We start from the raw sequence: 23,146 nt of genomic DNA, 5'->3' as shown, positions 1-23,146 counted from the left end.
AAAAGCCGTTTCCGGCAAATGCAGAGAAGCCAAGAGGCAAATCGTTAACACAAACTCGTAAGCGATTGAACGTCTGGGTGAATTAAATGGCCTCTCTCTCTGCTCTGCAGGATGGGAAACCCACTTTTTCCCTGTCCGTTCCCTCCCCGTGAAATGCTCGAGGGCCACCTGAGTTTATGGCTGGATAAACTGGACGCTTGCTGGGCGGCTCCCAGTTCCTTCCCTAACCAGAAGGTGTCAAAAGCGGCCCCTCCACCCTCTTGAAGAAGTCAGCCAAGAGGGTCTTACTGGGAAAAGGGAGGCAAGTAGGGGGCTTGGCTGCTGCTTGCCAAAGCTTTCGCATGATTTAAGGGGGGCAAACAGAAATGACACACGGCAAGGGTGAACACCCGATAGAAAGAAATCCAGCATGAACCAAAGAACCAATTCCTTCCTCCCAGGCTGTTCTATTTTCCCGACTGATGGAGCCCCAGCATATCCCCAGCCTCCCTGCAGCTGATAGGGAAAAGAGAGACAGGCCTGGGGGGTGGGGGGGAGAAGAGACCCCTTGCCAAGGCCTGTGGGGCTACCAAAAACGTAACCCCCACAGCTGACTACCTGGCCGTCTCCCCAAAGCGAAAATTTAGATGTAACCAGCGCTCAGCACCATGGGAAGCAAGGGCTGGTGTATGTCTGTCCCCACTCCAAGCGTCTTCCGAGCTATTTGATTTTGCCCCACTGGTGGGGAAGTCAAGATGGGGTGGGGGGAGAAACCCCCAGAGAAACAGACCGGTCAGCTAAACCAGGGATCTTCAACCTTGGTAACTTTAAGACTTGTGGACTTCAACTCCTAGAATTCTGGAAATTGAAGTCCACAAGTCTTAAAAGTTACCAAGGTTGAAGACCGCTGAGCTAAACCAACAGGATCCCACAAAAGTTGGACCCGGCCTCACAGGGGTGTTCCTCCCTCCTAAGCTCGGCCCCCTCTTCTTCTCTAGCTGGCAGAGGTCTTCCTTTCCATCCCAGGTGGGCAGCTGTCCTCGGAGGTTGCCTGGCTGAGGGGGGAAGGCCCTTCTCGTTCATCTCTGGAGGCCGCAGAGTGAGAGGAAAAGGCACAGGCAGGATGGAGGGCAGAGCCAAGAGAGGGTCTCGGAGGAGCTGCTTAGCCAGAGGGGGGGTCCCCGATCTCAGGGCTCTCCAACCGCGGCAACTTTAAGGTTGGGGAATCCTGGGAGTTGAAGTCCGCTCGTCTTAAAAGCTGCCAAGGTTGGAGAGCCCCGTCCTATTTGACCCACAAGGAAATCTCCCACCCCACCGAAGTGGGGTTCAGAGCAGCAGCCGTGGCTCACCCTCGTCTTTGGACCCATATCGCTTGCCCTACCTTGGCTGAGCTTCACATGAGACCCCCTCCATCGAAACATGTTCCCAGCCCTACCCCTTGCCAAACTGTGATTAAATCGGAGCCCCCCTGCTTTAAAACCATTGCTACAGAGGGGAAGCAGCTGAGTGGAAATTAGAAAACAAAAGACCACGGATGGGGAGGCAGAGCCCCCTCCCCTCCCCATGAGCCAAGGCCTCCCTTTCCGTCCCCTTCCCTCGCAGAGAGACAGGAACGGGGACCTGATGACGAGAACAGCTTCTTTAATAGGAAGGGAGGAATTAAGGGCCTGCCTTCGGGGGTTTCGTGTAGAGATCCACTGGGAGGGGGCGACGGCGGGCGAGCGAATCGATGGCAACAATACCGAAACAACAGAAAAGTCGGACAGCACAAGAGGGCAGGCGATAAGAAAAGAACCGCCGAGCACCTTTCGGGGGTCCCCCGATTGCTCAGCGAGCCCAGGAAAAGGGGGCTCCTTCGAGGCAGGGGTGCGAGACAGGCCTCTCCGGCTCCTCGTTTCCAGTTCCCCCCTGGGGGAAGAAGGGAAAAAACAGTGTATCCTCCTACGGAAAAGACTTATTCAGTATCCGTGACCGATTTCGTTCCTCTGAGATATTATTCCCCCCCTCTCCCTCTCTCTCTTCTTTTTTTTAAGGAAAATAAAAGAAAGAAAGAAAAATATTCCTCCCAACGAGAGCCTGAGGAAAGGCAGGGAAGGAAGAAAAAGGAGAAAAAAATCCACAACGAATTATCCACCGCCGGGGTTCAAGGGGCCGTCTGCAGCATCAAGTTCCTCAGGAGTTTCTGCCGGCCCACCTCGTAATCCTCTTCGTCCACGTTGACCAGGAGTTTAATGGCCTCGTGGCCCACGGCTTGCTTGAGCGAGTCTGTGATAAAGACGCCCTTCAGGGCCTCCAGCAAGGAGCCGTTGATGTAGTCGCGCCAGAAGGCGTCCAGGTACGTCAGCTCCGAGAACTTGATGTCACAGATGATGGAGCCCAGATCCCGCGACTTCAGGATCGTGTTGGCCTGGCTGAAACGTTCAAACTGGCGCTCCAGGGGGTCCTGCTTGTTGGAGAAGACGTTGCCCTCCAGGGCCGTCTCGTGCTGGCAGTATTCGGCCCGGACTCGGAGGCGGATATCTGCGGGGGGGGGGGGGCAGACACCGGGGGGAGCGTTAAGTGGCAACCGGGCTGGGAAGAACAGCCTAAAGTGGGACTAGAACTCAGAGTCTCCTAATTTCTAGACTCAATTTACAACAGTTTGTTTCAGGGGTGGGGCTGCTGCGGGTTTGCAGGGGTTTGGGAGAAACTTTAGCTAAGATTCTGTGCAGTTCGGAGAACCCCCAAATGCCACTCCTGGCTGGCCCCGCCCATCCCACCCCTCCCAGGAGTCCCATGGCCTATTTTGGATGCAGGTAAGTGCTGGGTGCGTGCAGGGGCTCGGGGAGGGGAAAAACGGGCCTACTGGAGGTTCGGGAAGGCCGGAAATGGGCCTATTTCTGGCCTCCAGAGGGCCTCCGGAGCCTGGGGAGGCTGTTTTCGCCCTCCTGGAGGCTCAAGGAAAGCCTCTGGAGCCCGGGAGGGCAACCCCCCCCCCCCCCCGGTCGTGGTGCAGGCTGACTAGGCAACACCCACCATGACCACGCCCACCCAGCAACTGGGCAGAGAACCCCTTGCTAAAAATTTTTGAAGCCCACCCCTGGTTTCTTTAGTGACTGCTCAAAGTTACAACAGCACTGAAAAAAATGATTTATGGCCATTTTTCACCCGACACTTGCAGCATCCCCATGATCACGTGATCAAAATTCGGATGCTTAGCAACTGACTTGTATTTATGATGTTTGCAGTGTCTCCCGGCGTCAGGTGATTCCCCTTTGCGACCTTCTTGCAAGCCAAGTCTCAATGGGGAAGCCAGATTCACTTAATAACCATGTTACTTACTTAACAATTTAACAATTGTGGCAAGAAAGGTCATAAATTGGAGCAAAACTCACTTAACAACTGTCACATTTAGCAATGGAAATTTGGGGCTCCATTGTGGTCGTAAGTCGAGGATTACCTGGTATTGTTTTTATAAATAACTCAGGGCAGTGAACATGTTCCTTCCTCCTATTTTCTGCACAACAACCCTGTGAGGTGGGTTGGGCTGAGAGAGAGTGACTGGGCCATGCCTAAAGCAGAACTACAATCTCCCTGTTTTTAGGCCAGCACCTTCACCATTAGACCAAACTAGCTCTCTACTGAAAAATACTTTAATTTAGTCTAGTATGTACTCCATGCTACGAACACAACACCAGCCATCAAATCTTCTCTGTGCTTTTCTCCAGCATTTTATTTTGCTTTCAGAACTGTTGGAGGGAGAGAAGGACTTATTCTCACAATGGAAGAATGGATGGTAAAGTTAATGGAATTAGCAGAGATGGCAAAATTGGCATTTCTAGAGCCACCCTTCTCAGCAAATTAGTCTGGGCGGATAATCTCTTTAATTTTGATTAAAGACTTTCTCTAGCTTTGATCTTACTTGAAAAAACCATTTTTTAAAATTTGAAACAGAAAGAAACAAAACTTTTAATTTCAGGAGTTGACGATTAGAAGTGTTTACGATTATGGAACTACTGGCGTACCATCGTTCCCCTTAAAGTAACAGGTTTCTACAGTGGCTATTTGAACCTCACCTGAAGAAAATCAGGAGTCACTCCTATGTTGTCCTTCCTTTTCCTTGTTCGCACTCCTAACCTTCTTTCTTTCCTGCCTTTCTTTTCTCTCTCTCTCATTTTTGCTATTTTCTTCTCTTTTATTTTTTTGCTGAAACTTAATAAAGTCTTTTTTTTTTAAGAGAGAGAATCCTGGAAAGGGAGAGAGGGAAGAAGGGCTCCTCCTGCTTCACGCTGGGTTCCTACATGCTGGGAGGTGTAGCAACAACCTGTTGGCAGCCATGTTTAGCCTTTCCCCATACTGAGCTCTGTCATCTGCAGGGGGTTGGGACTAGAAGACCACCAGGGTCCCTTCCAGCCCCATGATTCTACGCCATTTTGAGGAAGCTGATGGATGTGGTGGCAAATGGGTGTGCAGCCCTGAGGATCCCGCGTAAAGTGTGGTTGTCGGGAACCTCACCACAGGTCTGTTTGTCCTTCGGATCCGGCGTGACGGACTTCCTCCTTTTCCGCTGGTTGCTGAGCAGCGCCCTTCCCCGGCCAGACCTCTTGGTGCAGATCTGGGGACCCGAAGAGGAGCAGCAGACCAACGGGTGGTGGGGAGGCACTGTGGGACACACAAACGTCAAAGAGCTTACATAACCACCACATATGATAGTTATGTAAAAAAGCACAGGAGTATTGGCGGAAGATTGATTTATGGTTGGTGGAAATAATTGGAGATGAAATAGAATATAAACCAGAACTATTCCTATTGGGAATCATAAATGGGAAATACAATAAAGGGGTAACTTACTTAATAAGACATATTATAACAGTAGCAAGAATGAGTTTTGCCCAAAATTGGAAAAATAAGGAAACTCCTCTAGAAGATGAAGTGATGAAAATTTTTTTGACATGTGCAGAAATGGATAGATTAACCTTGGAACTGAAAAATAAAGGCGAGTCAGAATACCATGAGAGATGGAACAAAATGTATCAATGGTTGGAACAGAAAAGAGGGTCGAAAAACAAGAACTGACTAGAATTCATAAAATGGAGAATTAAAGTTATGTAACTACAATAGAATGATAATGGATAAAACAAATGTATAACTAATATAGATAGAAGGAGGATGTCTTTAGATATGTAAATACTGAACAGAAATTGTATATAAGTAATAAGGTATATATGATAATTATTTTTCATTTTAGAATGTATGGCAAAAAGAATGCCAGGACGGTTACACCGTGTCCAATGTTTTAATATGTGTGTAATAAAACTTTATTTAAAAAAACAAACAAAAACAAATGTAAGAGAGTTCAAAGCCAGGCGAGGTTTGCTTTGGGTGACACGGAAATTAAGTTGGATTGTCTGATTTAGCGGTTAAGGTGATATACAGCAGTGGCCAAAATTGTGGAAAACTTTTGGGAAAAGTGTATTTTTGAGGTTTGATGGATAATAACACTTTTTTTTTTTTTTTTGGAGTTTCAAGATAATCCTATTCCACTGCTAGAATGGCCTGGGAATAGCCCAGACCTTCTTAACCCAATTGAAAATCTATGGAGCCTACTAAAGAAACTTGTTAGTCAGAAGCGACCCAGCAATAAAACCCAGTTAATAGAAGCCATCATTCAATCTTGGTTTCATATTGTAACAGCTGCAGAACTCAAAGACTTGGTTCCCTCCATGGGAAGACGTTGTAAGGCCGTCATTCATACTAAAGGTTACCCAACTAAGGATTAACTGACGTGATAATTTTTGTATATCTCATTTTTTCTACATATTTCACTTTTCTTCTTTATATTGTAACTGCTATTCTATTAGAAAATCCTTCATAAAAGTTATTGCATTACATTCATGATTCAATTATCTTTTCATTGATATATAATTTTGTGGCACTACTACAAAAAAAGTGGTGTTCTTAGCTAGTTTTAGAAAATACACTTTTCCCAAAAGGTTCCCACAATTTTGGCCACTACTGTAGAGGAGAGACAGACTGGGAGAGGATGAGTTCTAGTTCTCCCAAAGGCATTGAAGAGGTTGGGTGACTTGGGGCCAGGCTTTATAGTATAGTCATTCCTGTTAGCCCTGTGAGGTAGTCCAGTGTAGTTCAGGAGTATAGCACTAAGTTTCTCAACCTTGTTCAACTTTAAGGTGGGTGGACTTCAACTTCCAGAATTTGCTTTGCTGGCTGGGGAATTCTGGGAGTTGAAGTCCACCTATCCTAAAGTTGCTAAGGTTAAGAAACACCGCATTATATTAACAGAATTTTGCAAGACTGAAAAGCCCTCTTTTCCTTTCCTTTTACTCTTTGGAAAACCAAGTTAGGTCTCTTCCAAAACAATCCCCACACCCCCTTAATTCTATGGGCTGAAATACCCTTACATGCCGGTTTTCCAAGCTGAGCCTTCCCGGGCCATTCTCACATACCATTGCAATGGTTTTTCTGCCCAGGTGTCTTGGACACTATTTTTTTTTTAAAGGGGCACTAAAGACAATAGACAATAACAATAAGAGTTGGAAGGGACCTTGGAGGTCTTCTAGTCCAACTCCTTGCTTGAAGAGGAGAACCTATACTACCATTTCAGATAAGTGGTTGTCCAAATGTCTTCTAAAAAGCCTCCAGTGTTGGAGCATCCACAACTTCTGGTGGCAAGCTGTTCCACTGGTTAATTGTCCTCCGTTAGGAAGTTTCTCCTTAATTCCAGGTTGCTTCTCTCCTTGATTAGTGTCCATCCGTTACTTCTTGTCCTGCCTTCTGGTGCTTTGGAAAATAGCTTGACCCTCTCTTCTTTGTGGCAGCTCCTCAAGTACTGGAATGCTGCTATCAAGTCACCCCTAACTCTTCTTTTCTCTAGATTGGCCAAAACTAATTCCTGCAGCCCAGTAGTGAAATCCATTTTTTTTACTACCGGTCCTGTGGGCGTGGCTTGGTGGGTGTGGCAGGGGAAGGATATTGCAAAACCCCCATTCCCTCCCCACTCCTGGGGGAAGGATACTGCAAAATCTCCATTCCTACCCCACTCTGGGGCCAGACAGAGATGGCATTTGCCGGTTCTCCGAACTGCTCAAAATTTCCGCTACCGGTTCTCCAGAACCTGCTGGATTTCACCCCTGCTGCAGCTGTTCATCTGTTTTAGCCTCCAGCCCCCTAATCATCTTTGCTGCTCTTCTCTGCACTCTTTTTAGAATCTCCACATCTTTTTTTTTCTTATTGTGATGACCAAGTCTGGTCTCACCACTGCAAGAGGTGACCTTTTAAGCCAAGATGTACAAACCAAAGCGTACAAACATTTCAGCATCCGGAGACGCAGCTTTGGAAGGTGGGGACACGTATGAAAATCTCACCAGATTTGTGTTGGTGCAGAGGGACATGCTCCGTATTGCTATGAGCTCGGGGTGTCACATAGCGGATCGAAGTCTCTTCGAGATATTTATCTACAAGGTCCGGACATACTGAAGAGGGAGAAAGGGAAAAACAACGTGTGAAAGACAAACTGTCAACAATATAAAAATATAATTTGAACACAGGTAGTCCTTCACTTATGACAATTGAGCCCAACATTTCCATTGCTAAGTGAGATAGTCCTTAAGTGAGTTTTGCCCCATTTTACAACCTTCCTTGACAAAGTTGTTAAGTGAATCACTGCAATCGATAAAGTGGGTAAGCTGGTTGTTAAGCAAGTCGGGCTTCCCCATTGGCTTTGCTTGTTAGAAGGTCACAAAAGCGTGAGGCCGGGACACTGCAACCGTCATAAATGTGAACCAGTTGCCGAGCATCTGAATGTAACTCAGGTGACCATGGAGGATGCTGCAACGGTTGTTAAGTGTGAAAAATGGTCATAAGTCACTTTTTTTCAGAGCCATTGCAACTTTGGTCAGTAAATGAACCATTGTAAATCGAGGACTACCTGTATACCTAGAAGCTTTAATGTGGATGCCTTCTTGGAATGCCAATAGGAAGTTTCTACCCCAGAAGAGGAAGAGAAGTGAGTTTTAAATTACACTTCTTAAAAAAAAAAAAAATCAGATGCAGAATTTTTCATTATATCCAAGCTTTAAACTGCAAAAACAGAGTAAATAAATGTCTATTAAGCAGAACCAGGGCTGCAGATAAACCTGGGATGAAGCAATAGATCAGGGCTCTCCGACTTTGCCCACTTTAAGACTTGTGGACTTCAACTCCCAGAGTCCCTCAGCCAGCTTTGTCTGAGACCCCTGCTTTGCTGGCTGAGGAGCTCTGGGAGTTGAAGTCCACAAGTCTTAAAGTGGCCAAGGTTGGAGACCCCTGCAATAGACCAAACTTCACAGGATTATTTTTTTTTTGAAGTTTCTTAAAAGCAGTGGGATGGAATTCAGCTGAAGGATCAGATGGGTGAGTATGTTGTCTAACACAGTGAAATAACGCAAAAACGTCACTGCACAAGTTGCCCGACGCCTTTTGGGTGGCTACACACGGCCATTTGTCTGCTTGGCAAACCTGCAAGAAATCTCCACGAATGGCTCAGTGCAACAGTTCCCAACCTGGGCCACTTTAACTTCTCTGGACTTCAACTCCCAGAATTCCCCAGCCAGCTTGGTCAATGCTGCACAGGTAGCCCTCGAGTTACAACTATTACTTTAGCAATGGTGGTAATTCAAAACTTATAACGGCACAGAAAAAAGTTACTTACAACTGGTCCTTGCGTTGTGACCGTCGCAACGTCCTCATAGTTACATAATCAAAATACGGGGAGTTGGCAGCCAGCATGTATTTAGGACGGTTACAGAGTTCAAAGGTCATGTGATTGACCTTCCCAGTCAGCTTCCGACAAGCAAAGCCCAAGGGGAGAGGCAGATCCGCTTAATGACCACATGAGTCACCTAACAGCTTCAGGCACTCACTTAACAACCATGCCGCAGGGGTCGGTTGTCTCGCCCCTTCTGTTCAACATTTATGTGAAGCCGCTGGGTGAGATCATCCGTGGCTTTGGGGTGGAGTTCCATCTGTACGCTGACGATACTCAGCTGTACATCTCCACCCCAGGCCATCCCAACGATGCCCTTGAAGTGATGTCCCGGTGCCTGGAGGCCGTACGGGTCTGGATGGGGAGGAACAGGCTCAGACTCAACCCATCCAAGACCGAGTGGCTGTGGTTGCCGGCGTCCCGATATAGTCAGCAGGTGCCATCGCTGACTATTGGGGGCGAATCATTGGCCCCCACGGAAAGGGCTTGCAACTTGGGTGTCCTCCTGGACTCACGGCTGTCTTTAGAAGAGCATGTGACAGCCGTGACCAGGGGGATTTTTATCAGCTTCGTCTGATTCGCCAGTTGCGTCCCTTTCTGGATCGGGACTCCTTACGCACACTCACTCAGGCACTCGTCACTTCCCGCCTGGACTATTGTAATGCTCTCTACATGGAGCTCCCCTTGAGGAGCACCCGGAGTCTCCAACTGGTGCAGAATGCGGCCGCACGGGGGATTATGGGAGCGAGGGGGCGCTCCCATCTGACACCTCTCCTGCGTGAGCTGCATTGGCTTCCAGTGGTCTTCCGAGTGCACTTCAAGGTGTTGGTTACCACCTTTAAAGTGCTCCATGGCATCGGACCTGGGTATTTGCAGGACCGCCTTCTGCCGCCGATAGCCTCCCACCGACCAGTACGCTCCCACAGAGAGGGACTCCTCAGGGTGCCGTCAGCCAGGCAATTTCGGCTGGCGACCCCCAGGGGGAGGACCTTCTCTGTGGCAGCACCTGCCCTCTGGAACGATTTGCCCCTGGAGATACGAAGGATATCGGATCTCCGGGTCTTTCGCCGTGCCCTAAAAACTTTTCTTTTCCATCAAGCAGGGCTTGCGTGAACCCCCCCCCCTTTTTTTAGCTTTTTAAATTGTCAATGGGTTTTAGTTTGAATGTTTAAATTTTGGCCAAAGTCATATAATTCTTTTAAAAATTTTAAATTTTGTATTGGTATGTGTTTTAATTCTGGCTGTGCACTGCCCTGAGTTCACTAGGAAAAGGGCGGGATTCAAATTGAATTAAATAAATAAATAAATAAATAAATAAATAAATAAATAAATAAATAAATAAATAAATAGTTCACCAAATCAGGTGAGCGACTCACTTAAGAGCCGTCCTGTTTCCCTTCCCAATTGTAGTCGTAAATGGAGGACTCCCTGCAGACATCCACAAACGAACAGAGCTGCTTTTAACACCGGGGTGTCAAACTCGATTTCACTGAGGGCCGCATCAGCATTATGGTTGCCCTCAAAGGGCCAGTTGCGTGTAATTGAGCCGTGGTGGCACAGTGGTTAGAATGCAGTACTGCAGGCTACTTCTGCTGACTGCCGGCTGCCAGCAGTTTGGCAGTTCGAATCTCACCAGGCTCCAGGTTGACTCAGCCTTCCATCCTTCCATCCAAGGTGGGTAAAATGAGGACTCAGATTGTTGGGGGCAAGAGGCTGACTCTAAACCGCTTAAAGAGGGCTGTAAAAGAACTGTGAAGCGGTAGGTAAGTCTAAGGGCTGTTGCTATTGCAAGAGAGGGGCTGCCCTTGAGGACCCTCTGGCAGCTTCAGTTGGTCTAAAGCAAAGTAGCAGAGTTAAAGACATCCCTTGTTACACCCATGTAATATCTCTGCTCTGTGAGAGGGCTGTAAAAGCACCGTGAAGCAGTAGATAAGTCTAAGGGCTATTGCTATTGCTATTGCTATTGCTATATTAGCTCAGGTTTCTTGATTAGCTTTGACCCAGGCCTGCCATGTGCCAGACTCCCGTCTTGCGTTTCTTCTCATCTTTGGGGAAAAGTCTGCAAGGCGAGCGGCTACTTGAAAGAAAGTGCCACAGAGACAAAAGAAGAGGAGGAGGGAAAGGCGGCAAGGCAGGGAGGGGCGAGAACTGAAGCCCACGTCCTGAGCGCCTTCTGTCCTTTCTCTTTCTTTCTCTCACCAGTCATTGGCTCTCAGGCGGAGGGCGCTTGAGCCATGCCTGCCCCCCCAAACCCTCCCCCCTGAGGTTACGGCTCCATGCATTAGAGTGGCTCCCAGTGCTCATCCTCTCCTGGCGCTGCTGCCACTGAGAAGTCCCCCAAAGAAGAGAGGAGGTAATTACTCAATCACTTCCTCCTACTTGACTGCTTGCGGACCGGATCTAAACACACCACGGGCCGGATCTGGCCCGCGGGGCTTGTGTTCGACATGTCTGGTCTACACGCACACCCACCCTTAGAAAGCCAAGCGGGAGGCGACCTACCAGCCTTCCTCCTCTTCAACGTGACGTAGGGCAACAGATCGTGGCGGGTGATGATCCGCAACAGCTGCAGCACCTGGCGGAAGTTGGTTTCGTCGCAGCGGCCCTGACGCTCCAGCGCCAGGAGGAAGTCCCGCCCGCTGCGGATCATGCCCCGTTCATAGTCATCGATGACATCCACGAAGAGGAAAGACAGCACTCGGACGTCGCGGTGAGTCAGGTGGGTGCCCACGATGTCAAACATGCGGTGCAGGCTGTAGAGGCCGTGCTCCTGGTCCCCCTCCTCCTCCGGCCAGGCTTGCTGGTGGCTCCGTTTCAAGGTCGCCATCTTGAGCGACTGTGAGAACCGGCCCCGGCCGCCCAGCATCCAGGGGAACTGAGGGGACGGCGGGTTTCCTTCACCTGGGGCACTGGAAGAGAGGAAAGCAAGTTCGGGTCAGAGCCACGGGCCCCTGGTAGCACCTTAGGCTGCAATTCGGGCTGAACAGGGGTAAGAAGAGCCAACTGGCTGCCCTGAATTGTTTTGCGTAGTAGTGACTTAATCTGTGGGGTCCTTGGTGCCCTCTGAGCTTGGTAAGCCAAGCAGATGTTTCATGGCCCAACCAGATAATATCATCAGAACTAGAAGGGAGGGGGGTTTGCAGAGAGGAGGAGGAGGACGACTGTGGGGTCCTTGGGGCTCTCTGAGCTTGCAGATGCTTCATGATCCAACTAGGTAATATCATCAGAACTAGAAGGGAGGGGGGTTTGTAGAGAGACAGACAGACAGACAGACAGAGACAGAAACAGAGAGAGGCAGAGAGACAGAGACACAGAGACACAGAGACAGAGAGACAGACAAAGGGGGAGTGAGAGATAGAGAGACAGACAGACAGAGTCAAACAGTGAGAGACAGAGAGAGAGAGAGACAGAGTGGGGAGGAGGGCTGTGGGGTCCTTGGTGCTCTCTAAGCCTGGTGGTTTTCTTGCAGATGTTTCATGGCACAACTAAGTAATATAATCAGTGCTAGAAGCGCGTGGGGTTTGTGAGGAGGAGGAAGATGGGGTCCTTGGGGCTCTCTGAGCATGGTTGCTTCCTTGCAGACATCTGAACAGACCTGTAGAGACCCCTCCCCCCAAAAGGACAGCTTCGTTGCCAGAACCAACGGCAATCCAACCCAGCCAGCGTTTCAACGGACAAGAACAACTGGAGCAAAGTGGGCCTGATACCTGATGCCATCACAAAGCCTTGCAAAGCCTTCACAGATGGCAGATGGCACTGTCAAAGGCTGCACTCAGGAGCCAATTGGCATGGAGTGCAACTGGCGGATTTTCCTCCACTTCCTCTGAAGCAAGGGACGCCCGTGAACTATTCAGAGTTCTCTCCAGAAGAGGATAATGTGTAGCTCGGGGTTGAAACTGTGGAGTCCTCGGTGGCTAACTGAGCTTGGTGGTTTTCTTCCAGATGTTCTGTGACCCAACTAGGGCAGAGGTCTCCAACCTTGGCAACTTTTAAGACCTGTGGACTTCAACTCCCAGAATTCCTCAGGCAGCAAAGCAAAGCTGGCTGAGGAACTCTGGGAGTGAAGCCCACAAGTCTTAAAGTTGCCAAGGTTGGAGGCCCCTAAACCATCAGTGCTAGAAGGGAGCGGAGTTTGCAGAGAGGAGGAAGAGGAGGACTGAGGGGTCCTTGGGGCTCTCTGAGCTTGGTGATTTTCTTGCAGACGTTTCATGACCCAACTAGTAAACATTATCAATGCTAGAAGGGAGGGGAGGTTGGCACTCTGTTTAAGCGTTATTGAAGTTGCCTAGTTTGGCAATGAAATGTGTGCGAGGAAACAAAGGCTCAAGGATCCCAGAGTTGTTGTCCTCTGCCTCCTCCTCAAACCCCTCTCCCTTCTAGCACTGATGTTGTTATCTAGTTGGGTCATGAAACGTCTGCACGAAAACCGCCCAGCTCAGGGAGCACCAAGGGCCCCACAATTACCTCCTGTCTTCTGTCCCCCGGCCTCATTTGGGGACAGGGGTTCTAGGACTCTGGGGAAAGCAGGAAGAAAGACCCTCCAAGGCTCTAAGTTGGTAAGGAGAAGGCAGGGAAAGGCCAACCCTAGAAAGTTTTTTGAATGCAATTAAAATACGACTCTTTTATTACCATTTTTCTTGGATCAAGGCCCAACTGACATGCTGAAGAATATTTCTTGGACAGGAACGGCTCTTTTGGTGCCAAAGGCACTTAAGGAGTAAGTTTAAAAATACTTTTGGGGAGGGGGAGGGAAGGAGAGAGGCCAGGAACAGAAAAATAAAGATTTTTGTTCAAAATTGATATTTTTTTTTTTAAACTGAAAAAATACAAGCAAGAATTCCGGGCCAGGGACCTGCCTGCTTGGTTCAACCATTTCACACACATTTGAATCAGAATAGAGCTGGGAGGGACCTTGCTCAAGGAGGAGACCCCGGGAGCAGATTCCAACAGCACCCTGTGCTGATAAGTTCCCCACGTGTGACGGCCGTATCAGCAAATGCTCCAGGTCGCGTTCCCACAGCCCGTGTGGAGGTCCTTCTCCAGTCTTCCAGACAAGTCACCACATATAAGAGCCATTTGCAAACAGCATTGTTTAAAGCAGAGGTCTTCAAACTTGGCAGCTTTAAGACTTGTGGACTTCAACTCGTCCACAAGTTTTAAAGCTGCCAAGTTTGAAGACCTCTGCTTTAAAGGAAGACCTGAACTGAGCCCAGGAACCCCTGCAATTCAAGAAGCCTTCAATCCAATAAAAGTCCTTGATTTACAACCGGTGGTTTAGCAACTGTTCAAAGTTACGACAGACCTTGGAAAAGTTACTTTCGCCCCGAATTTGAAATTCCAAAGGTTGCCCCCCCACCCCTCGTCCTGCGGTCATGTGACTGTATTTTGGGCGCTTGGCAACAAGCTGTCTGCCGTGTCCTGCGGTTGCAAAGACCATGATTTAGGGGTTTGCCGAAAACGGTTTTTTATTTCCCGTTTCCCATTTTAAAAAAATGCCCCAAAGCAAACAATGGCTGTACTTAACAACCACAGGATTCACTTTACAACCATTACAAGAAAAGTCACAAAATCAGTCACGTTCACGTGGTAACCTGCTCAACAACCAATGATCATAATTGTGGGCTCAATTACTGTCATAAGTCAAGGACTGCCTGTGCAAAAAAGGGTGCTGAATATCTGAACGATCCAAACTAGGAAAGAAGGAAAGAGACGAGACGAGAACAGTAAGATTGTCAATAAGGAAGACAGTCTGATCCCGTATCAAGTAATTGCAAAGTTCAGCAAAGGCATTAGGAAATAGTCCTCGTCTTACAACCACAACTGAACCCAAAATTTATGTTCTGAGAAATCTGTTGAGTGAGTTTTGCCCCATTTTACAACTTTTCTTGCCACAGTTGTTAAGTGAAGCCCTGCAGTTGTTAAGTAACACAGTTAAGTGGATACAGATTCCCCATTGACTTTGCTTCTTAGGTGGTCACAAAATGACACACAAACTGTGCCACTGCAACCTTCATAAATATGAACCAGCTGTCAAGCATCCAAATGTAAATAACATGACCCTGGGGATGCTGCAACGGTCATAAGTGTGAAAAACAGTCGTAAATCACCTTTTTCAATGCTGTTGTAACTTCAAATGGTCACTAAATGAACTGTTGTAAGTTGAGGACCACCCATATTTCTCAACTTCACTGGTCCAGAGCTTTTCACGAAGAAAGTCCCAGGTTCAACTCCTTATAACTTCTCCAGAATCTCAGAAAGCCGCTTGTAAATAGCAACATACATTAGATTAGATTAGGGAGCCTGGATAGCTCTGTGGACTAAGCACTGTAATTTAACACCAGCTGTCTGCAATTAAAGTAAGTTCGAATCTCACCAGGCTCAAGGTTGACTCAGCCTTCCATCCTTTCTAAAATAGGTAAATTGAGGACCCAGTTTGTGGGGGCAATAAGCTGACTTTGTATAAAATATACAAAAGTATGAAGGCTATTGCTTAACGCACTGTAAGCCGCCCTGAGTCTCCAGAGAAGGGCGGCATATAAATCAAATTAAAAAAAAAAAAGATATATGCATATATGCATTCACACATCGTGGTATGTCATGTTTAATCATGGTTTGATGAACGATCCACAATTTTCACCTGACCGTAATTGACTAGTGGGAATGAAGTACTGCACTGACATGGGACCAGGACTGGTTAGATAGCATCATTGAAGCAATGAACGTGAATTTGGACACACTCAGAAGGCTGTGGAGAACACTGGGACGGAGACGATGGGTTTGTGAAGAGTCGGACATGGAGCAAAATCCAGGCCGGTCCAAAGTATGGAAGATGACAGAATGATTTTGGGACAGTCATGTTGTCACCCCAAACTAGCTCACAGGACTGCTGTGGAGGAATAAAATTCGGGGAGACCTCCATGTATGAGTGAAAAGGCAGGATAAAATGCAATGAGTAAAGAAACAACTACAGGTAATTCTCAACCATGAGTTTAGTGACCCCTGGAAGTTACAACAGCACTGGGGGGGGGGGGTAACTTATGACCATTTTTCACACTTACGGCCACTGCAGCATCCCCATGGTCACATGATCAAAATTCAGACACTTGGCAACTGGTTCATATTTATAACTGGTTCATATTTATGACGGTTGGGGTGTTCCGTGGTCATGTGATTCACTTTTATGATCCTCTGACAAATAAAGTCAGTGGGGAAGCCAGATTCACTTTGCAACCATGTGACTAACTTAACAACTGCGACGATTCACTTCACAACTGTGGCAAGAAAGGTCGTAAAATGGGGCAAGACCCACTTAACAACCGTTTCGCTTAGCAATGGAAATTGTCGTAAGTCAAGGATGACCTGCACAAGACCTAGAGATTCATGCTGATTCCAATGAACTAAAAACAAACCATGTTACACTTAGCACGATGCGTTGATTCAACCCATCAATGGTTGTCAGTTGTGGGCTACCTTAGGCAAGGCCAGAGGGATTGCTAACAACCATCAACAAGGAAACAATATAATAAAACTACTGTAAACAAACCCCAAAACCTCCCCAGAATAAAAAAAATTGTAATACAGTGACCAAGGCATGCCACAACAAATTCACCACACAAACCTCAGACATGCTAGGTCCACCTTGACATGCAGGCCCAGCACCTGGGGGTAAAACCCCTTTCCCTTTCGGGGGCTTCCAGATCTCAGCGGGGGAAGCAGATCCAGGTGATACAGGGCAGGTGTCAGTAACAGTGTAACAATAACAGAGTTGTAAAGGACCTTGGAGGTCATCTAGTCCAACCCTGCTCACGCAGGAGACTTGTACTAGGGATTCGAACCGCCAAACTGCCAACCCTTCTGATCGACAAGCTCAATGTCTTAGCCGCTGAGCCACCTAGTCAAGGCACGACAGTGGAACACGACCACAAACAAAGGTGTGAGTGACTGAATGATGGGCATAGTCACTCCCGAGTGTGAGATGGGCGGGATCTAAATTTGATAAATAAATAAAACACCCCCCCCCCCCACATTTCTTTCAGATTCTCCCACTCTTGAAAAAATCTAGCCTTGGAGGTAATTTGCACCAGCAAAAACAGCAGCCATTTTTCACAAACGCAGAAACTAGAGCCAATGAATGGCACCACAGTATCACAATACAAAACTCACTGCACAATAATTCAACGGGCCAGAGCAGGGGTGAAATCCAGCAGGTTCTGGAGAACTGGTAGCGGAAATTTTAAGCAGCAGAGAACCGGCAAATACTACCTCTGGCTGGCCCCAGAGTGGGATGGGAATGGAGATTTTGCAATATCCTTCCCTTGGAGTGGGGTGGGAATAGAGATTTTGCAGTATCCTTCCCCTGCCACGCCCACCAAGCCACGGCCACAGAACCGGTAGTAAAAAAAATTGGATTTCACCACTGGGCCAGGAGTATCCTGTGTGTGCTCACCTCTCCCCCTCCCCCACCACAAAAGTGTGACATTGTGATTAATGAACTCAAGAGTGTGGGGAGATCCAGATTGGGACCAGCTGCTCTTCTCAAAGACCAACGCATCTCACAGGGTTACTAGAGGAGATAAGAGCACATATAGGTAGTCCTCGACTTACAACCACAATTAAGCCCAAAACATCTGTTAAGCGAGACGATTCTTAAGTGAGTTTTGCCCCATTTTACGACCTTTCTCACTGCAGTTGTTAAGTTAGTCACACAGTTGTTAAATGTATCTGCCTTGTCAGGAGGTCGCAAAAGGGGATCACATGACCCCGGAAGACTGCAACCATCATAAATATGAGCCAATCACCAAGAGGCCGAATTTTGATCATGTGACCACGGGAATGCTGCAACCGTCGTAACTGTGAAAAATGGTTCTAAGTCACTTTTTTCAGTGCCAAACAGTCACCGGTGAATACAAATAATCCATCTGTTTCACAAACAAATACGTATGTATTTCATTTTATGAAATGGTTTCATTTTATGGTTTCATTTTAAAAAATAAATGGCCTACACTTTAAAGTTTAAGGCCCTTCACTCCGAGCAAGAGGTAATTATGCCAATCTGCCTGCAGGATTACTGAGATAATATATCTAAACTCAAAATAGTTCAGTCTTTTTCAAGCAGCCTTCCTACCCACTCTTAACAAACGTTCCAGATTCACTTCTCTGGCAAGAAAGGACAACGGATCCGACATGTTCGCACACCAAAGAGGAGGCTCCCCTTTTGACACCGTGCATCTTCGCAATTCTTTGAAACGAGGTTTACGGTACGCCTGAGAAAAAGGTGGGTCGTGCAGGGCCATACTGAGAACTGCAGGAAGGACACTTACATGCCAAAAAGTCACAATATTTCTGTGTGGTGAGCTGGCCTTTGAAAACGCCTAGTTTAAAATTCCCTGCAATGAATCGCAGAGGTTTTTCCAATCAATGTCCCTAGTTCACGGAAGGGTCCAAAAACTCTCATTTCACCAAACAGGCCTGTCTTCAAATAGGCAGGGGCTCCCTGAGGTCAGTTGCTTTCTGGCAGATGTTTCCACTCGTTTGCCTTGCCAGTTGTATATAAACAGAGATGAGACCCCATTCCCTTTGAACACTGATGTTACCTAGTTGGGTCATGAAACGCCTGCAAGAAAACAACCGAGATCAGAGAACAGCAAGGACCTCACAATCTTCCTTTTCCTCCTCCACCCCACAAACCCTACTCCCTTCTAGCACTGATGATGTTACCTAGTTGGGTCATGAAACGTCTGCAAGAAAACAACCAAGGTCAGAGAGCATCAAGGACCACACAGTCCTCCTCATTCTCCCACCACTCTCCTCCCTTCTTCTCCCTTTCTCCTTCCTCCTCCCCTTCTCCTTCACTCTGTAAACCCACTCCCTTCTAATACTGATGAAGTTCCCTAGTTGGATCATGAAATGTCCTCAAGAAAAGAAACAAGCTCAGGGAGCACCAAGGACCCCACAGTTCTCCTCTTCCTACTCCTACTCCTCCTCTCCACAACTCCCCCTCCCAGTGGTGGAATTCAAATTTTTTTACTACCGCTTCTGTGGGCGTGGCTTGGTAGGTGTGGCAGGAGAAGGATACTGCAAAATCCCCATTCCCACCCCACTCTGGGGCCAGCCAGAGGTGGTGTTTGCCGGTTCTCCGAACTACTCAAAATTTCCGCTACCGGTTCTCCAGAACCTGTCAGAACCTGCTGAATAGCACCCCTGCCCACTCCTTTCCAGCATTGATGAAGCTACCTACCGTGTTTCCCCAAAAATAAGAGCCTGCCTTATATTTTTTTGAACCCTGAAATAAGCACTTGGCCTTATTGCCATGCACTCAAAAGCCCGATTGGGCTTATTATCAGGGGATGTCTTATTTGGGGGGAAACAGGGTAGTTGGGTCATGAAACGTCTGCAAGAAAACAACCAAGCTCAGAGAGTACCGAGAATCCCCCGTTTAACCCAAATCATTTTCTTCAAATATGCACAAGAAGCTAAAAAGCAAGCCACAAACTGCATTCCACATGTTTCAGTTAAGGTGATCAAGGTGTCATTTTAAAAGTCTCTCTCAAAAGTTCTCAAAGAGATCTCCTGTTAGAGACTTAACTTCTCCACAGCCCTGAAAACTCAATTCGTCTCTAACCTAAAAAGGCAGGTCAGTCAACAGGAAGGTAAAGGCAAGCATTGTGCTCTATTTATGTTAATGAATCACTGGTTATGTTATATCAGAGGTCTTCAAACTTGGCAGCTTTAAGACTTGGGGACTTCGACTCCCAGAATTGTCCAGCAAAGCATAGCTGGCTGGAGAATTCTGGGAATTGAAGTTCACAAGTCTTAAAGCTGCCAAGTTTGAAGACCTCTTGTGTTATATAGCAGCCCTTGAGATACTTTAGTTTATGAGAACTATGGCACACTAACCTTATGTCTTTGTTATTCTCTGAGATTCCTGCTTGGCCATGTCTTGCATAAGTGATAGGGCACAAAGGATCAGGTATGAACACACAAATTTTTAAATCATTTTTTAAAGAGAATAGTCCCTGCCCCGGCAAAGAGATTTCATATGTGGCTCTTAATAGTGTAAGATTTCTCCTAGAGTTATATTTCAGTCCATGCCTCACAGCCAAAACAGGTGTCCTCACTCTCTCTTTCATGCTGCAAAAAAGAAAAAATGGTATGAATAAGAGCCCCCAAATTGATCTGCAAACTTCAGTTGAGTTTCTTACCTCCTGGAGTTGCAGGAGCTCCACCACAGGAGGTTTTTAAGAAGATATTGGACAGTTGGAATGGATCTCCTGCTTGAGCAGGGGGTTAGACTAGAAGACCTCCGAGGTCCCTTCCAATTCTTTTACTTTGGTATTCTATTCTTTCTTTCCTCTCCCCTGACCACAGGCAAGAGAGTCCCTCTCCCCAGGCTGAATGTAGGCTAAATTTTTCAGTCACTCAAAAGTAGCTGAAGGGATGATCATAGGGTAAGAATGAAGATAATTGAGGCTACTGTATTTAGAATATGGTAGCGGTTGGCTTATGTATCAGTCTGTAAAGAATATTTCATAAAGGGTATTCAAAAACTTTTCCTGCTTACAGGAGCCTCCTTAATTGTGCAGCTTTGGGGGTCCTTGTTCTCTGAGCTTAGTTGTTTTCTTGCAGACATTTAATGACCCAAGTAGGGAACATCATCAGTGAAGAGGGGGGGGGTTTATCGGGAGGAGGGGGAGGAGGAAGAATTGTGGAGTCCTTGGTGCCGCAACTAACATTAACCAATTAAATAACACAATCAGTGCTAGAAGAGGGGAGGAGGAGGAGGACTGTGGGATTCTTGAACTTGCTTGCTTTGCTGCAGACATTTCATGACCCAACTAGATAACATCATCAGTGCAAGAGGCTGTGTGTTGACAAAACCCTATTTCCCCTTTCCACAAGATGCCTCTCTAAATGCTGAACTCTTCTTTAAACCCGAAACAATTTCCAATTGGTTTAAAACAGAAACCCACTGAAACAAACCTTTCCCAACCAACCAACCAAGAAAACTAGATCTGCAAACGATGGGCCCGGTTGCATTCATCAAGGCAGCTGATCTACCGTTTGACCGGCTAAGAGATCGATGATCTAAAACTGACATTTCCAACCTTGGCCACTTTTAAGACTTGTGGACTTCAATTCTCAGAATTCCCCAGCCAGCACAGAGGAAGTCCTCGATTTACAACCATTCACTTAGTGGCCAAAGTTACAACGGCCCTGAAAAAAGTGACTTATGACCGTTTTTCACACTTAATGACCACTGGAGTATCCCCCATGGTCACGTGATTAAAATTCAGATGCTCGACAACATGCTTATGACGGTCGCAGTGTCCTGGGGTCACGCGATCCCCTTTTGCGACCCTCTAACCAGCAAAGTCAAGGGGGAAGCCAGATTCACATTAACAACGTTTCTCACTTAACAACTGTGGCAAGGAAGGTCACACAACAGGGTAAAACTCACTTTAACCCTTGTTTGGCTTAGCAATGGAAATGTTGAGCTCAACCGTAGCTGTTAAGTCGAGGACTTATCTATCGCTTGAATGGGGGAATTCTGGGAATGAAGTCCCCAAGTTGGAGACCCCTGGGTTAAAATATTGTGATTATTTTCCTCCCTCTCCCAGCTTTCCTCCCCTCCCCCAGCAACAAATCGCCTCTGAGAATCCCCAAATTCGGTCCTGCCACCCATTCAGTCCATTTCCTGGCTTTGGGGGCCCAGAGGACTGGCTGGCAAGGCAGAGCAGCTGGTGGAGACCAGGCCTCTTGTGCCCACCGTGACCCAGCAGCCTCTCCCCCCCTCCCCCATTCAGTCTGGCCTGACCCACCTGGAGGGCTCAGAGGCAGGCCTGCGAAGCTCACGCCCCCCGCAATACGCCCCCTCCCCTCCAGCCCAAAGACCCCCCGAGGTTTTCCTCCACCACCACCACCACCCCGCAGCCCCTCCCTGGGGAGAGCCGGAGAAGCACCGCCCCGCCCTGCAGGAAGGAATAACTTCAATATGGGGGAGGGTGAACCTCCCCCTTCCCAATTAGGAGTGTGCCAGACCCTTTCCAGCCCCCCTCCCCCCACCCGCAACAGCTCAAGCCACTGGGGGGGGGTCCGGCCCTCTCCTCCGATTCCCCGCACCCCCCGAGGAATGCCTGCCTGCCCCAGGGCCACGGGGCGGGGCCGGCCCCTCCCTTCCTCGGACGCCCCCTCCCCAATTAGGCCTCTGGCTCCTCCCATTTTCCGGCCTCGGCCGCCTCGCCCCCTCTCACTTTCTCCTCAGGGCCGCCGGGGAAGCCATATTGGGCCCAGCCGCTCCGCGCCCCCCCGGTGACGACCCGACCACGGGCGCCGCCGCCGCCGCAGCAACAGGAACATCCGGGCAACCGGCGCCTCCTACCCAGAGAGAGAGAGAGAGAGAGAGAGAGAGAGAGAGGCGACATCCGGGCCTCCCTGACCTACCGACCCCGTTCCAACCCGTGGGCGCGGCGAGGCGGAAAGCGCCATCTTTGTGACTGGAACCGGAGAGGCGCCGCCCGAGTGGACGCCATGTTGGGCGTCGCGGCTATTAAACGCTGCGGCGGCCATGTTGAGGACGGGCGGGCGTCGCTGCTATTGAACGCCGCGGCGGCCATGTTCAGGAAGGGCGCTGGGCGCGGCTAATGGAGCTCGGAGCCGCGACCATCTTGGGAAAGGGCAGGTGCTTGGCGTCGCGGCTATTGGAATGCCTTGGCGGGCATCTTGGGCGAGAAGTGGGCAAGAGGGGAGAGTCGCCCCCCCCACACGTGAGTGGGTGGGGAGAGGGAGGAAAGAAACAAGAGGCGCCGCCTCGTTTTTGGGAGAGGTGCCTCTGGGCGTGGACAGAGTGTAAAATAAACATCCTGGACTACCAGCCCCAAAACAAGCAACCCCGCCCAAGCGCCACGTGCCACTCCTCCCCCTCGCCCCCGCAACTCTTCCGGGGTTCCTGGAATCTCCCGGAGTGGGCGGGGCCGATGACGTTATTTTCTGCAGGAGTGGGCGGGGCTTTAAGGGCAAGAGTGCCACTAATGGTAGCTGATTAATTTATTGGAATACTTACAAGGTGTTGCATGCAAAAACATTAAAATAACTCAAGAGTCTTGTGGTGTCTTCTAAATAAAATAACATTTTTGCAGTAATTTATATCACACTCTTCAGAGTAAATTTCCAAAGTCCTTACAAGACTAAAATACAGCCTATTGCATATAAATAAACCTCTAGAACAGGGATACCCAATGGCGACTTTAAAACTGGCTGGGAAATTCTAGGAGTTGAAGTCCGCAAGTCTTAAAATGGCCAAATTTGGACACTCCTGTTTAGACTCCTTCCCACTCGGCAGTGATCTTTGACCTCTTCATTTTCCTTCCTTCATCCATTTTAAGCACAGGCTTGACCTATTAACCACTGAAAGGAGGGAAAAACCCT

General features: G+C 48.2%; 1 protein-coding gene across 7 annotated transcripts; it reads right to left on the bottom strand.

Annotated features, from left to right (window-relative positions):
* Positions 1–855: 855 nt before the first annotated feature.
* Positions 856–22,206, bottom strand: DEDD (death effector domain containing). Of its 7 annotated transcripts, none has more exons than XM_070950584.1 (6): positions 22,167–22,206; positions 18,043–18,335; positions 11,225–11,631; positions 7,344–7,451; positions 4,474–4,620; positions 856–2,499 (listed from the first exon to the last, which is right to left on the bottom strand). In XM_070950584.1, exons 3-6 carry the CDS (start codon positions 11,586–11,588, stop codon positions 2,123–2,125), a joined length of 996 nt encoding a protein of 331 aa, XP_070806685.1. In that variant the 5' UTR covers positions 11,589–11,631; positions 18,043–18,335; positions 22,167–22,206; the 3' UTR covers positions 856–2,122. The 7 variants fall into 7 exon arrangements, with proteins under 7 accessions (XP_070806685.1, XP_070806679.1, XP_070806683.1 ...); XM_070950578.1 differs by lacking the exons at positions 18,043–18,335; positions 22,167–22,206 and adding exons at positions 19,619–19,852; positions 21,973–22,088; XM_070950582.1 differs by lacking the exon at positions 22,167–22,206 and adding an exon at positions 21,973–22,057.
* Positions 22,207–23,146: the final 940 nt, after the last annotated feature.

This window comes from Pituophis catenifer, unplaced genomic scaffold, assembly GCF_029215685.1.
Source record: "Pituophis catenifer annectens isolate HBS135680 unplaced genomic scaffold, rPitCat1.0.hap2 SCAF_10, whole genome shotgun sequence".
Taxonomy (NCBI): domain Eukaryota; kingdom Metazoa; phylum Chordata; class Lepidosauria; order Squamata; family Colubridae; genus Pituophis; species Pituophis catenifer.
The sequence above is the reverse complement of the archived record's forward strand: the minus strand, read 5'-3'. Positions and strand labels throughout refer to the sequence as shown.

Excerpts from the sequence above, each read along its gene's own strand:
- DEDD (XM_070950578.1), bottom strand. The coding sequence starts at position 22,001 with ATGGCTTCCCCGGCGGCCCTGAGGAGAAA. Across the intron at positions 11,632-19,618 it reads GAGAATAACAAAGACATAAG|TGCCCCAGGTGAAGGAAACC; the intron begins GTTAGTGTGCCA and ends CCTCTCTTCCAG. Across the intron at positions 2,500-4,473 it reads GAAGGACAAACAGACCTGTG|ATATCCGCCTCCGAGTCCGG; the intron begins GTGAGGTTCCCG and ends CCCCCCCCGCAG.